The sequence below is a fragment of the Cryptococcus neoformans genome (assembly GCF_000091045.1).
Source record: "Cryptococcus neoformans var. neoformans JEC21 chromosome 7 sequence".
Lineage (NCBI taxonomy): Eukaryota > Fungi > Basidiomycota > Tremellomycetes > Tremellales > Cryptococcaceae > Cryptococcus > Cryptococcus deneoformans.
The window spans coordinates 726,390-737,220 of record NC_006692.1 but is presented as its reverse complement, the minus strand read 5'-3'; the positions used below and the strand labels follow the sequence as shown (position 1 = coordinate 737,220).

The 10,831-nt window shown below is 53.4% G+C and overlaps 5 protein-coding genes across 5 annotated transcripts in view; 2 read left to right on the top strand and 3 right to left on the bottom strand.

Moving 5' to 3' along the window:
• CNG02610 (clathrin assembly protein AP47, putative) overlaps nt 1-1,412 on the top strand; it is a 1,914-nt gene extending 502 nt beyond the window's left edge. Inside the window, exons 5-9 of the mRNA XM_572014.2 lie at nt 24-154; nt 234-378; nt 449-883; nt 941-1,174; nt 1,254-1,412. Coding sequence (XP_572014.1) covers nt 24-154; nt 234-378; nt 449-883; nt 941-1,174; nt 1,254-1,349 — 1,041 coding nt within the window. The 3' untranslated portion in view covers nt 1,350-1,412. The remainder of the gene's footprint in view (nt 1-23; nt 155-233; nt 379-448; nt 884-940; nt 1,175-1,253) is intronic.
• Nucleotides 1,408-2,388, bottom strand: CNG02600 (hypothetical protein). Its single transcript, XM_572012.2, has one exon. The coding sequence runs from the start codon at nt 2,351-2,353 to the stop codon at nt 1,508-1,510; it is 846 nt and encodes a 281-aa protein (XP_572012.1). The 5' UTR covers nt 2,354-2,388; the 3' UTR covers nt 1,408-1,507.
• Nucleotides 2,389-2,460: 72 nt separating this feature from the next.
• On the bottom strand, nt 2,461-6,203 carry CNG02590 (phospholipid binding protein, putative). Its single transcript, XM_024657562.1, has 4 exons — nt 6,043-6,203; nt 4,848-5,985; nt 3,356-4,791; nt 2,461-3,288 (listed from the first exon to the last, which is right to left on the bottom strand). Exons 1-4 carry the CDS (start codon nt 6,166-6,168, stop codon nt 2,719-2,721), a joined length of 3,270 nt encoding a protein of 1,089 aa, XP_024513243.1. The 5' UTR covers nt 6,169-6,203; the 3' UTR covers nt 2,461-2,718.
• A 277-nt stretch (nt 6,204-6,480) lies between these two features.
• On the top strand, nt 6,481-8,129 carry CNG02580 (mannose-1-phosphate guanylyltransferase, putative). Its single transcript, XM_572007.2, has 6 exons — nt 6,481-6,612; nt 6,654-6,875; nt 6,925-7,252; nt 7,312-7,440; nt 7,495-7,906; nt 7,957-8,129. Exons 1-6 carry the CDS (start codon nt 6,537-6,539, stop codon nt 7,996-7,998), a joined length of 1,209 nt encoding a protein of 402 aa, XP_572007.2. The 5' UTR covers nt 6,481-6,536; the 3' UTR covers nt 7,999-8,129.
• Nucleotides 8,111-10,818, bottom strand: CNG02570 (hypothetical protein). The gene is made up of 8 exons (XM_024657561.1): nt 10,101-10,818; nt 9,970-10,042; nt 9,785-9,897; nt 9,521-9,687; nt 9,388-9,465; nt 9,221-9,332; nt 8,471-9,151; nt 8,111-8,407 (listed from the first exon to the last, which is right to left on the bottom strand). The coding sequence occupies exons 1-8, from the start codon at nt 10,757-10,759 to the stop codon at nt 8,191-8,193; spliced, it is 2,100 nt and encodes a 699-aa protein (XP_024513241.1). The 5' UTR covers nt 10,760-10,818; the 3' UTR covers nt 8,111-8,190.
• Nucleotides 10,819-10,831: the final 13 nt, after the last annotated feature.

Below are 10,831 nucleotides of genomic sequence, written 5' to 3'. Positions count from 1 at the left end.
CGGGAGCTGACCGTTACCCGCAGGTCCTCACAGAGTACTTCAAAGAGCTCGAAGAGGAATCGATTCGAGACAACTTTGTGATCATCTACGAGTTATTGGATGAGATGATGGATTTTGGATATCCCCAAACCACAGAGAGCAAGATCTTGCAAGAGTAGGTCTTTTTTTCTTTTTTTTTTTTTTTGTAAAGAGTGCCGCATAGTGGATACCTTGGACTGACTCTTTGAGAACAGATACATTACTCAAGAATCTCACAAACTTGAAGTGCAAGTCCGGCCGCCTATGGCCGTCACTAATGCCGTCTCATGGCGTTCAGAAGGAATTAGATATCGGAAGAATGAAGTGTTCCTCGATGTTGTGGAAAGTGTCAACTTGCTCGTACGTCTCCGTCGTCTCGGTCACTTCACGTCCCATCGCAACCCCCAAAGACCTGACCGCTTGGATTTAGGTCAATGCATCGGGCAATGTCATTCGCTCTGAAATTCTCGGTGCTGTCAAGATGAAATGCTACCTTTCCGGCATGCCCGAACTCCGTCTAGGCCTCAACGACAAGGTCATGTTTGAAACCACTGGCCGTGCCGCGCGAGGAAAATCGATCGAAATGGAAGATGTCAAATTCCACCAGTGTGTCCGACTATCTCGATTTGAAAATGACAGAACCATTTCCTTCATCCCGCCTGATGGAGAGTTTGAGCTCATGAGCTATAGGCTCTCGACGCCAGTGAAACCCCTAGTGTTCGTCGAAGCTAGTGTGGAGAGTCATAGAGGATCGAGAGTGGAGTATATGGTCAAGATCAAGGGACAGTTCAAGAGAAGGAGTACGGCGAATAATGTGGAAATTTATGTGCCTGTGCCGGATGATGCGGATAGTCCAAAGTTCAGAGTAAGTCTTCCACCCTCATAAACAGCGGATTGCTGAATAATTCACACACGAAATCAGGCATCCGTCGGGTCAGTAGTGTACGCACCAGAAAAGTCGGCGTTTGTGTGGAAGATAAAGCAACTTGCCGGAGGAAGAGATTATCTTATGCGCGCACACTTTGGTCTTCCGAGTGTCAGGAATGAGGAGCTTGATAAGCGCGCACCTATATCCGTGAAATTTGAAATTCCCTACTTTACCGTTTCTGGTATACAAGTACGATATCTTAAAATTGTGGAAAAGTCTGGTTACAAGGTACGTGGTCTCTTTTCTCTCTCTGCTTGCAAGACCCAAAAGTGACTGGATCTAATCTCTTCTTGTGTGACTGTGACAGGCTCTTCCTTGGGTTAGATATATCACCCAGAATGGCGACGACTACGTGTTGAGGACAATCACAGACGCAAAAACTGCGCCTCTAATGGGCGTTTAAATTGTTTTCTTACGGCGGCATAGAGTTGTCTTTTTGGGATAGATGTACGGGATGAAATGCATGTAAATTATACGCTCCGTTGGGAATGAAATCTGGATTTTTTGCAGGGTAATAAAAAAAAAATGATCTGTCAAAACTCTGGATCATCATTTTAATGATTATACTACCCCCCCTTGTTGCAACCTTGTTTTGCGCCCAGGCTCCGGCCCTTTTACGCTGCTCGTAACACGCCGCTCTAGCTCGATGCATCCCAGGTAGATCAGCGCCCTGTTCATGCACATCTCGGCCTCCCCCGTCTCCTCCTCCTCCTCCATATCCTCCGGGATCTCGACTCGCACCGACGTAGGGCCACGGAACGCATAGCTCAAGTTCCGCACCTTTTCCTCCCAACCACCACCACGACGCGGTCCCTGTCCGTACTCCATGTACTTTGCAACCACATCCGCCCCAAACACAATACGGTCAGCCAGCAGAAAGAGCACCTCTTGCACATAGCCCCCGCACGAGGCTATAGCCTTCAAGCTCGCGTAGCTGCTCATCATCTTGTAGTAAAAAAGCGCCGCTCGCTCAGTTTGATACACTGCTTCTTCGTCCAAAAAGGTGATGCTTGAAATTTCGTTGAGAAGCAGTAGCTTGCGCGCTGTAGGTCGGAAAAGGGCTATATGTACCGGCGGCGGATCTGATCGATCGAGCTGGAAGACTTGCTGTCTTTCCTTCCGTGGCCACCTCTCTGGCGGGTCATCATCATCATCCCAGTCTACCGTCGGCATTTCATCTTCATCTTCATCACTACCAACAGCGTGGAGGATCGGGTAGAAGAACTTTGCCGCATTTTTCCTGTCAAGGACCACGTCACGGTACAAATGGTGGACATGGGTGTTGTAGAGCGATCGACATGTCTGTATCAAGCCAAGGGGGGTGGGCGTTTGGCATACAAGATCGTACACTTTTTGCTGAATATCAGGAGGGAAAGAGTGGAAACCAGACAAGAAAGTTTGTGCCATGCTGCAGAGTGTGGGCTGCCTGGAACTCGTTGGAGATGGTTTTGGTACCACAAAATGACAGTGCGTCAGGAATATACCAGCGTAGTACCTCCCATCACGCCACTGTCCGTCGGCCGAAACTACGATAATCAAAAACGCTTATCTAATCTCTTAATTTATTAGCATCCGCGATGCAAACCACCGCCGCAAAAATCTTTACGAGCAAACCCATTCTGTTCTCACATCTTTTTAAATCAACTGTATAATCTTATAATAAGCAAGATGAAAAGTAAACTATTATATGCAAACCCTTTTTTTTCTTTCTTTTCCTCCCTCCTCCGTTTTACCTAAATAAATACTGATCAATTACCAAAATCCCTCTTGTTTCATGACTGCGCGCCCGCCTGTCCACTCCCATGCCAATCCTGCACGCTCTTCAACAACCTCACCACCCCATTCGTATCGCCCACCCTAACTTCATTGATACTAATCCCATCAATCTTGACACCCGCATCGACAAGCATATCCATCATCGCTATCAGCCCATCCAACCCCGGCTGTCCATCGGTTTCGGGGTTGAAAGCTCCAGGAGCAACGGGAGGACTAGGCTCGATGCCGGAAAGAGACTTGACGAGGAGGAAGATGACTTCGCCAGAGATGAATGATTGAGGGAGGGCGGTTGCGCGAGGGTAGGTCGCTGGGAGATGGGTGTTGACCCATTCAAGAAGCTGGGGGGCTTCGGATGTGGAGATGTCGCTAGGAGCGCGATCGCTGCTAGGCACCGCCACCGCACCAAGAGGGGCAGCAGTGGCGCCAGACGCCGGCTTTTGTGTGTTTTGGCTAAAGTTGCTAGAAGGGCGTCTCATATCCCGGCTTGGCCGAGCTGGGGACGCACCCGCCACCCCAAGGTTCTGGCTCGCGCGACGCTTTTCTCCAGAAGAAGTATCCAAACTCATCTAAGATATAGTGGTCAGTTTTACGGCAGACATTGACTAGCCCCCTTGTGCATAAAGTTAAACATACCAAGATATTAGCGTCATGCGGAGTCAGCTGGTTTGGATTTTCTCTCCTCGTAGCCCGCTGCATAGCCGCTCTCGTCGTGGGACTAGGCGGTCTCGGCGCAAGCGCCTGGGCCTCTGCGAGCGGTATCGTCGGGATATTACACGAGCTCGTGATCGGCTTGGTATAATCCCTCGCAATCGTCGCCTTCAACAACGCCTTCATCCACCCCCTCACCACCGTCTGCTCGCTCGACGAGAAAGTGTGGCTCTTTGCAGACGCAGACGCGGCCGGAGCCGGAGCCGCAGTCCCGTGGCTCGACGGCGCGAGCCGGAAACCGTACGAACCCGGGTTTGCATTTTCGTCCGCCATGATTCGGTGGGTGTGGAGGAGGTCGATCCGGTCCTTGAGACTGTCCGCGTTTTCAGATTTGAGAATGTAGAGTGTAGAGCCCTTGAGGACGACGTAGCGAGATTTCCATCCGCCGTACCGCTCTCCCTTCTTTTTGAGGTAACCGGCGTGATCGGGCGTACCGATTTGTTTCAAGGCGCCGCCGCCGTTCATCGATGCTGCTGCGCCACCACCACCCGTCGCCGGGGTAGGGCCCGAGACGCGCTTGTTCTGCGGGCTGGCAGGCTGCATCTGATGTACTTTACTGCTCCCAAACCCAAGTCTTGAAGACGACGATTTCGTTGCCTGTTGATGCTCGCCTGTAGTGGGCGAGACAGCACCGGTACCCCCGCCAGCGAGGGGTGCAGGCGGTTTCCGGTTCCTTCCGAAAAAGCTCAATCGATCTTTGGAGTCTCCACTCGGTTTCCCGCGCTTGTGGCCCAGAGACCCGAGAGAATCGCGTTTGGTGACGGTGGAGCTGGCGCCGGGGGTGATGGGGCTGACGGGTGTGCTTGCCGCGGTGTTGGTGCTGGCACGGACTGAGCTGGGTGCAGTGTTGGAAGAAGGAGGCGGTTGGGAGGAGCGATTGGAAGCGGTCTTGTCCGCTGCGAGTTGGGGCTGGGATTGAGTTTGGGGTTGGGGTTGGGAAGAGGAGCGGGCCTGCGAGTGATTCTCGTTGATCGACTCCATCACGAGAGGCGCAGCGTGTGCGCCTCCGCTATGTTTCCTCGGCTGATGCGCCCATACGCTGTACGCACCCGATTCCTCTGAATGACTCGGCATGGGCGGGGTAGACAGGGGAGGAGTAGACGGGAATGGCTGACCGGCGGCACCGACACTGTATGAAGATGGTGGAGCGCTCATGCCGCGCACTGAAACACCTGGCGACATGTGGGTAGGCAAGCCAGAAGGGGAGAATTGCTGGGAGGACGAAGAGACCATGGAGGAAGGACGTCGAAGCTCGGTGATGGCTGCTGCGATCCGCATACGTTTGCCAAATGCGGGGATATCGAGCTCCTTGAGGAGGTTGGCGTCCAGTTCAAGCAAGACATCACCAGAGATCTCGTGTTCTGTCGTCGCGGTTAGCATTGTCACGTTTTTTTTATCAAAAAAGGGAGACACTTGCCCCTAAATTTGTCACAGATACTGTCGTCAAAACCCTTTGCCTGGGCCCAAGACACAACATCGTCCACAGTCCAGCTAGTCGCAGGTTTGGCCGGGATGCTGGACGAACGGTTGGATGTCGAGCTCGGTGGTGCGGCGTTTTGAGCGAAAGGGGTCGGGGTGGTGGCACCTTGGGAAGTAGGCGTTTGGACAAGAGGAGGGGTGGCCGGGACGAATGCTGGTTGGAGAGTGCCGACAGATGGCTCACGTTGGTCAGAAGAGGTGGGTACGAGAGGAGTCAATTCGGGCTCGGCTGGAGCTGGAGCTGTGGCTGGGGCTGCGGCTGCGGCTGAAGGAGCAGCGGCAGTAGCAGCAGCCGTGGACGAGGCCACAACAGGTGCGGGGATCAGAGCAACAGGCTCCGTGTCGATGCTTTCAAAAGTTACAGGCTCCTCCTTGACGACGTTCTCGTGGAAACCGTTCACGTCCTGCGACTCTGTCCCGATACTTGTCCTAGACTTGGTGACCAGAGGCAAGCTCTTTCCAAAGTCTTCTTCCTCATCTTCACTCTCGTCCGAGTATACAAACCCGGTCTCATCCCTTTCTCGCTTCTCGTTGGCCAGTCTCGCTTGCTCAACCAGCTTTGCCCTTGCATCTTGGCCGATACCCAACTCTTCGTGCTCATGCTCGTCATCGCTCTCGGGTCGCGCATAAGACTCGATGGCATCCTGGATGTCACCTATGGTGCGGTTCATGACGTTGCCGACATTCGCAGCGGCGGCACCGGCAGTCGCTGTTGCCGACTCGAGGATGCCACCTTGCGCATCGGTCGTGCCCTTTGGAGACTCGTTGGGGATGGCTATTTCAGGGACGGCGAGGTTGTTGTTGTCGGCAGGCCAAGCGCCGGGAGTGGGATCGTCGGCTTGCGGGCGAGGCGGAGTGGGCGTGGGAGTGGGGATGGCGGCAGGCGGTGTTTGGGTGTGGACGGAAGGCTGCTTGCCGTTGACGGGATTTTCCGCGAGGACGGCCGGGGTGCCGGCGGGCGCGGCGGCAGCGGGCGTCTCTGGCGTGGCAGGCGAAGCGGGCTCGGGAGGAGTGGGAGGCGACTCGGAGATGTATGTTGCCGGGAAGAGGCCTTCTTCGCCCTTTGGATTCCGTCCCTAGAGGAGGATGGTGAGCGGGATGGGCGGGATGGGCGGGATGGGGCGGGTACTCACTCTCCACCAGCCGTCGCCAAAGGCCTCGTCTTTCTCAAGGACGACGATGTGGTCGCCGGCCTGGAAGTCGAGCTCGTCGCCATGCTCTGCGACAAAGGTGTGTATGGCGCGGACTGTGAGCGCCATGTTGGTGGGGAGAAGTGGAGAGTGGAAAGAGATGCTTGGAATACGGATTAGGAAATAGCGGGCGGCATTAGAAAGTGTTCCTGTTTGAGCAGAGCATTTGATTAGGGCATTAGAAAGTGTTCCTGGTTGCGCAGGGCATTAGAAAATGTGCCTGGTTTCATTAGAAAGTGATCCTGATCTGATTAGCGGCATTATAATAGGGTTATAGTCGGGCTAGAAAACGTTCCTAGTCTGATTAGGATCTGGCCGCTCAGGGTCGGGGAACAAGCTCTGGGTGTATCGTGTATCTTATGTCTTCATGTCTCCCCGTCACTCTCACTCGCACTCGCACTCGCACTCGCACTCTCACTCTCACTCTCCACCCCGCCATGCCCAGCACCAAAGGCGTCATCCTCGTAGGCGGCCCCTCCAAGGGCACCCGCATGCGGCCCCTCACCCTCGACTGTAAGCCCGACTCCCCTTAACCGCCCGCTGACACGTTGCAGGCCCCAAACCGCTGCTGCCCGTCGCTGGGAAGCCCATGATATGGCACCCGCTCCAGGCCCTCTCCAAAGTGCCAGACCTCACCGAAGTCATCATCATCGGCTTCTACGACGACTCCCAGATGGCCGCCTTCGTCAAGGAGGCCAAGCGCGAGTTCCCCAACATCGCCATCAGCTACCTGCGCGAGTACAAGGCCCTCGGCACAGCCGGAGGACTCTACCACTGTCAGTCTGCTGCCCGCTTCTCCCGCTACCGTGCGCTGATGTCTGCCAGTCCGGGACTCGATCCTCCGCCCTCCCGTCCCGCAGCACATCTTTATCTGCAACATTGACATCTGCTGCTCCTTTCCCTTTGCCGAGATGCTCGAGCTGCACACCTCCCACGGCGGGACCGGCACCATCATGGGTGTCAACGTCAAGAAGGAGACCGCTACACAGTACGGCTGCATCGTCACTGACCCAGAGACCAACCAGATGGTCCACTACGTCGAAAAGCCCGAAGGCTGGATCTCCAACATTGTCAACGGCGGCGTCTACCTCTTTGACAAGTCCTTGTTTGACGTGATCAAGGTTGCGATGGACGAAAAGACGGCTCGCGCGGCGTGAGTCTTTCCGCTTACTCTAAAAGACGCGTCGCGACTGACTTGGCCGCGTTCGACAGGGAAGACCCCCTCGTCAAGCCCGACGAGATTCTTCGTCTCGAGCAAGATGTGATCGTGCCGCTGGCTGCCGCTAGGAAAATGTATGTCTACCAGACACACGATTTCTGGCGACAAATCAAGACCGCTGCGTGAGTCCTTTTCCTTTATAAAAATGATATTTACCAGTTGACGCGCCAAACAAGCTCTGCGGTGACTGCCACTGCCCTCTACCTCTCCAACTACAAACTCACCAACCCATCCCTCCTCGCCCCCGCCGCTCCCAACATCATCGCACCCACCTTCATCGACCCCTCTGCCACCATCGACCCCTCCGCCAAGATCGGCCCCAACGTCGCCATCGGCCCCAACGTGACTGTCGGCCCAGGCGTCCGAATCAAGGACGCCATCGTCCTCGAAGGATCTACGTTGGAAAAGCACAGCTGTGCGTTGAACAGTATCGTCGGCACCAATTCCCATATCGGCGCGTGGTCAAGAGTCGATGGCGAACAAGAGTTTGAGCGGGAAGTCAAGGGCAAGATTAGCGTCACCATTTTGGCGTCGGAAGTCTCGTTGGCGCCGGAAACAATGGTCAGGAGCTGTATCGTCCTTCCCAACGTGCGTCTTCATCTTTTTTTTTTGGGATTTACCGACTGACAGTCTTGCAGAAAACGCTCACCAAGAACGCGACGAACCAAGTTCTTCTCTAAACCCACCTCTTCTCTAAAATCCCCGCGTCTCCTAGATCTTGAATAACTCTTTTCTTTTGTTGTGTCGGTACCAAAACTACTATTTGAATATATACATAGACTGCTTTACATGCACAGTGGTACACCGTGTGTACCTGTTCTTATCGTTCTAAATCATCATCATCATCATCGTCCAGAAAAAAAAAATCTAGACTACATTTCCAGTAATCGGTCAATCGCCAATCCCAAATCATCATTACACCCTTCCAACACCGCCTCCACAATCTCTTCATCCAACGCAGGGAACATTTGGTGCAACGTTTGCACGTTGGCGTGGCGTGTTTGCGCAAAAGTCTCTTGCGAAGCGTCGATCGTTGACTGTATCTGAAGAGCGGAAAAGTCTGGAAGGATATCTGAAGATGGTGTTCCTCTGGCGGAAAAACCGAGATTAATGTACTGGACTTTTCAAACCAGAGAACAAAAAAACACGCACGTTCTTGAAATACCCTCATCGCCAAACGCCGGTCGGCGTGATGGACTCTCTGGCGTCACCGCCCTGAACCTCCTGGAACCAAACACATCTCTCGGGAAAACACCTCCCGGTCCTCCTCCTCTCACAGACGTTTCCGCGGTCGTTGTCGTTGTCGGCACCCTCCCCCCCTGGGCGCTCCCTTCATCATCACTTCCATCCTCGCTCCCTTGCCTTGTATCCGCAGGACTCATACCTTCCAAAATCTTGCCGATAGCGTTTAACGGTTTGCTAACCGCTTCCTGTGCCAAGTTGCCCGTACGTGCAAACCATTTGCGGGTCCCTTCAAGACTAGCTTGCGCAGAAGCCATGCTGAGCGGACGGGCCGCTTCTTCCCCCGGTGTAGCAGCTGAGAACGGTGAAATGAGCTTGCTATCCCGTTCCCGCTCCCGACCTTGGTCCTTCCCCGGCGTCCTAAAACTGCTATGCAAAGGCTGCAGCGTGCCTCCCTTCTTCTCACTTGACGGGCTAGGCGGTAGGTTTTGAATAGCGTTCTCCACATTGGACTCGAATTCCGGTTGGGTGATGTTGGAAAGCGAGGAAGCGTCCATGGTCTCGATGAATTGGATGGCGCCGCTTATGGAAGAGAGGTAGTAGGCCGCTTCGCCTTGCAATTTTGAATGGCTGCGGAAACGCTGGATGTATCTAATGAAAATGACCATCGTCGTTCAGCAAACTGTATCATGCAAAAAAATGGCAAGGCACACAACGTACTCGAGGTTGGAGATGAGGTTTTCAGGGTTGGCACGGAGAACGACAAAGATGAGAATGGGGACAAAGGCATCTGCACCGCCTGTCTCCGCACCATACACATTCCGTATCAGGCCTGTGGATGCTGTCAGTAGGCGCAGCGGGGGAAACAAGCCAAGGAGGTGACTGACCAAAGATGACTTTACAGCAGTTTAAAATACAAATCATCTTATCTCGCGGCGCCTTGTAATGGTTAATCTTTAACAACTCTGCTCGTCGTATCAGTAAACCAGTCCAACATAAACACACACACACAATACGCACCTTGCTCTGCGAATCCCAAGAAACCCTGCGCTGCCTCTCCTTCGGGAACATCCAAATGTTTCTCCCTTATCCAACCAAACAGCCTTACCCGCTGGGAAAACACTCGATCACGCTCAAGGTCGTCTGTCGTTATGGGTTGTGAAGGGACAAGCTCGGGGGTAAATGTACTGCGCAAAGTTCGGGTTGTGAATGTCAGATAAATATAACAGAGACGGGTTTTCAGAAGGAAAAAAAGAAGAAGACATAATGAAGAAAAATATATACTAATTATAGAGCCTGTTCATGACCAGCTTCTCCATTGCTTCGAGCGCATTGTCGAATTCGGCAGACGATTGAGATTTCCAAGGTTCGACCTGCACCATCTTCTCCGAGATGAACTGTGCTTATCGCTGTCAGCCGAAAAAACCTATACTGCAACTCTAAAATCGATCATTAGAAAAGAAACGTACAGCAAGGAAATCATGGATCAACTTGATCTGCTCATTCACGGTGAATGGCTTCTTCACAAAGTTTGATAGAAAACTAATCCCGCCTCATCTGTCAGTATTCATGTCTATCTCTCAATAGAAAAAGCACACACCTCTTGAGGTACCTCGCGACAGGCTCGGCACTCTTCAGCTTGAGATCCTTTAAGAATCCTTGGAAATTGAACACCGGTTCCTTGTCTTTATCACTGGCCTCTTGATCTCCCTCTGTCGACGTGCCAGGTGTCGCAGGCCTGTTGCTTGCTTGTTCCCTTTCACTCGGTTGACGTGCTGCTGCGTCTTGAGAACTACCAGTCGGGGCCATATCCACACCTTGTTCTATCCTCACATTCGCATTTGCATCCTGTTTCTCTTGTAAACTTTCTAAAGGCTCCGGCTCGTCCTCGACAGTGCCATCGCGTTTCTTGCCATTCGCAGCAATCGACGGTCCAGGCGTCGTCGCATACGGGTCAAACTCTGACAGATCAATACCTTTTACACCCCCACTTTCAGCGTCCCCGTCTCTTCTTCCTGCTGACGGTGTAGCGTTGGCAGCAGGAGTGCATGCAGGGACACCTTTTGCTGGCGGGTTCTGGGCCGGCGCGTTGGGGATTGTGAGCGTGGACGGCCGGGGAAGAGGGGCAGGCGTCGCCAAGTTGATCATGGATGGTTTCTCGGGGGCGAGTGTTTCGTCTGGATGGGGCGCAGGGTTGGGTGGGAGCAGAGTGTCGGGCAGGGGTTCTGTGATTGTTGGAGAGGTTGGTGGAGGGCTCATGTTGGTTTTGGATGGGGGGGATGTGGAAAAAAAAGTAATCGCTGGGAGGTTGTTGATGAGACAGCGCTGGAA

Excerpts from the sequence above, each read along its gene's own strand:
- CNG02600 (XM_572012.2), bottom strand. The coding sequence starts at position 2,353 with ATGGCACAAACTTTCTTGTCTGGTTTCCACTCTTTCCCTCCTGATATT.
- CNG02590 (XM_024657562.1), bottom strand. The coding sequence starts at position 6,168 with ATGGCGCTCACAGTCCGCGCCATACACACCTTTGTCGCAGAGCATGGC. Across the intron at positions 4,792-4,847 it reads TATCTGTGACAAATTTAGGG|AACACGAGATCTCTGGTGAT; the intron begins GCAAGTGTCTCC and ends CCGCGACGACAG. Across the intron at positions 3,289-3,355 it reads CGCATGACGCTAATATCTTG|ATGAGTTTGGATACTTCTTC; the intron begins GTATGTTTAACT and ends ACTATATCTTAG.
- CNG02580 (XM_572007.2), top strand. The coding sequence starts at position 6,537 with ATGCCCAGCACCAAAGGCGTCATCCTCGTAGGCGGCCCCTCCAAGGGC. Across the intron at positions 6,613-6,653 it reads GCGGCCCCTCACCCTCGACT|GCCCCAAACCGCTGCTGCCC; the intron begins GTAAGCCCGACT and ends GACACGTTGCAG. Across the intron at positions 6,876-6,924 it reads AGCCGGAGGACTCTACCACT|TCCGGGACTCGATCCTCCGC; the intron begins GTCAGTCTGCTG and ends GATGTCTGCCAG.
- CNG02570 (XM_024657561.1), bottom strand. The coding sequence starts at position 10,759 with ATGAGCCCTCCACCAACCTCTCCAACAATCACAGAACCCCTGCCCGAC. Across the intron at positions 9,688-9,784 it reads ATGAACAGGCTCTATAATTA|TACATTTACCCCCGAGCTTG; the intron begins GTATATATTTTT and ends AACTTTGCGCAG. Across the intron at positions 8,408-8,470 it reads GATGAGGGTATTTCAAGAAC|AGGAACACCATCTTCAGATA; the intron begins GTGCGTGTTTTT and ends TTTTTCCGCCAG.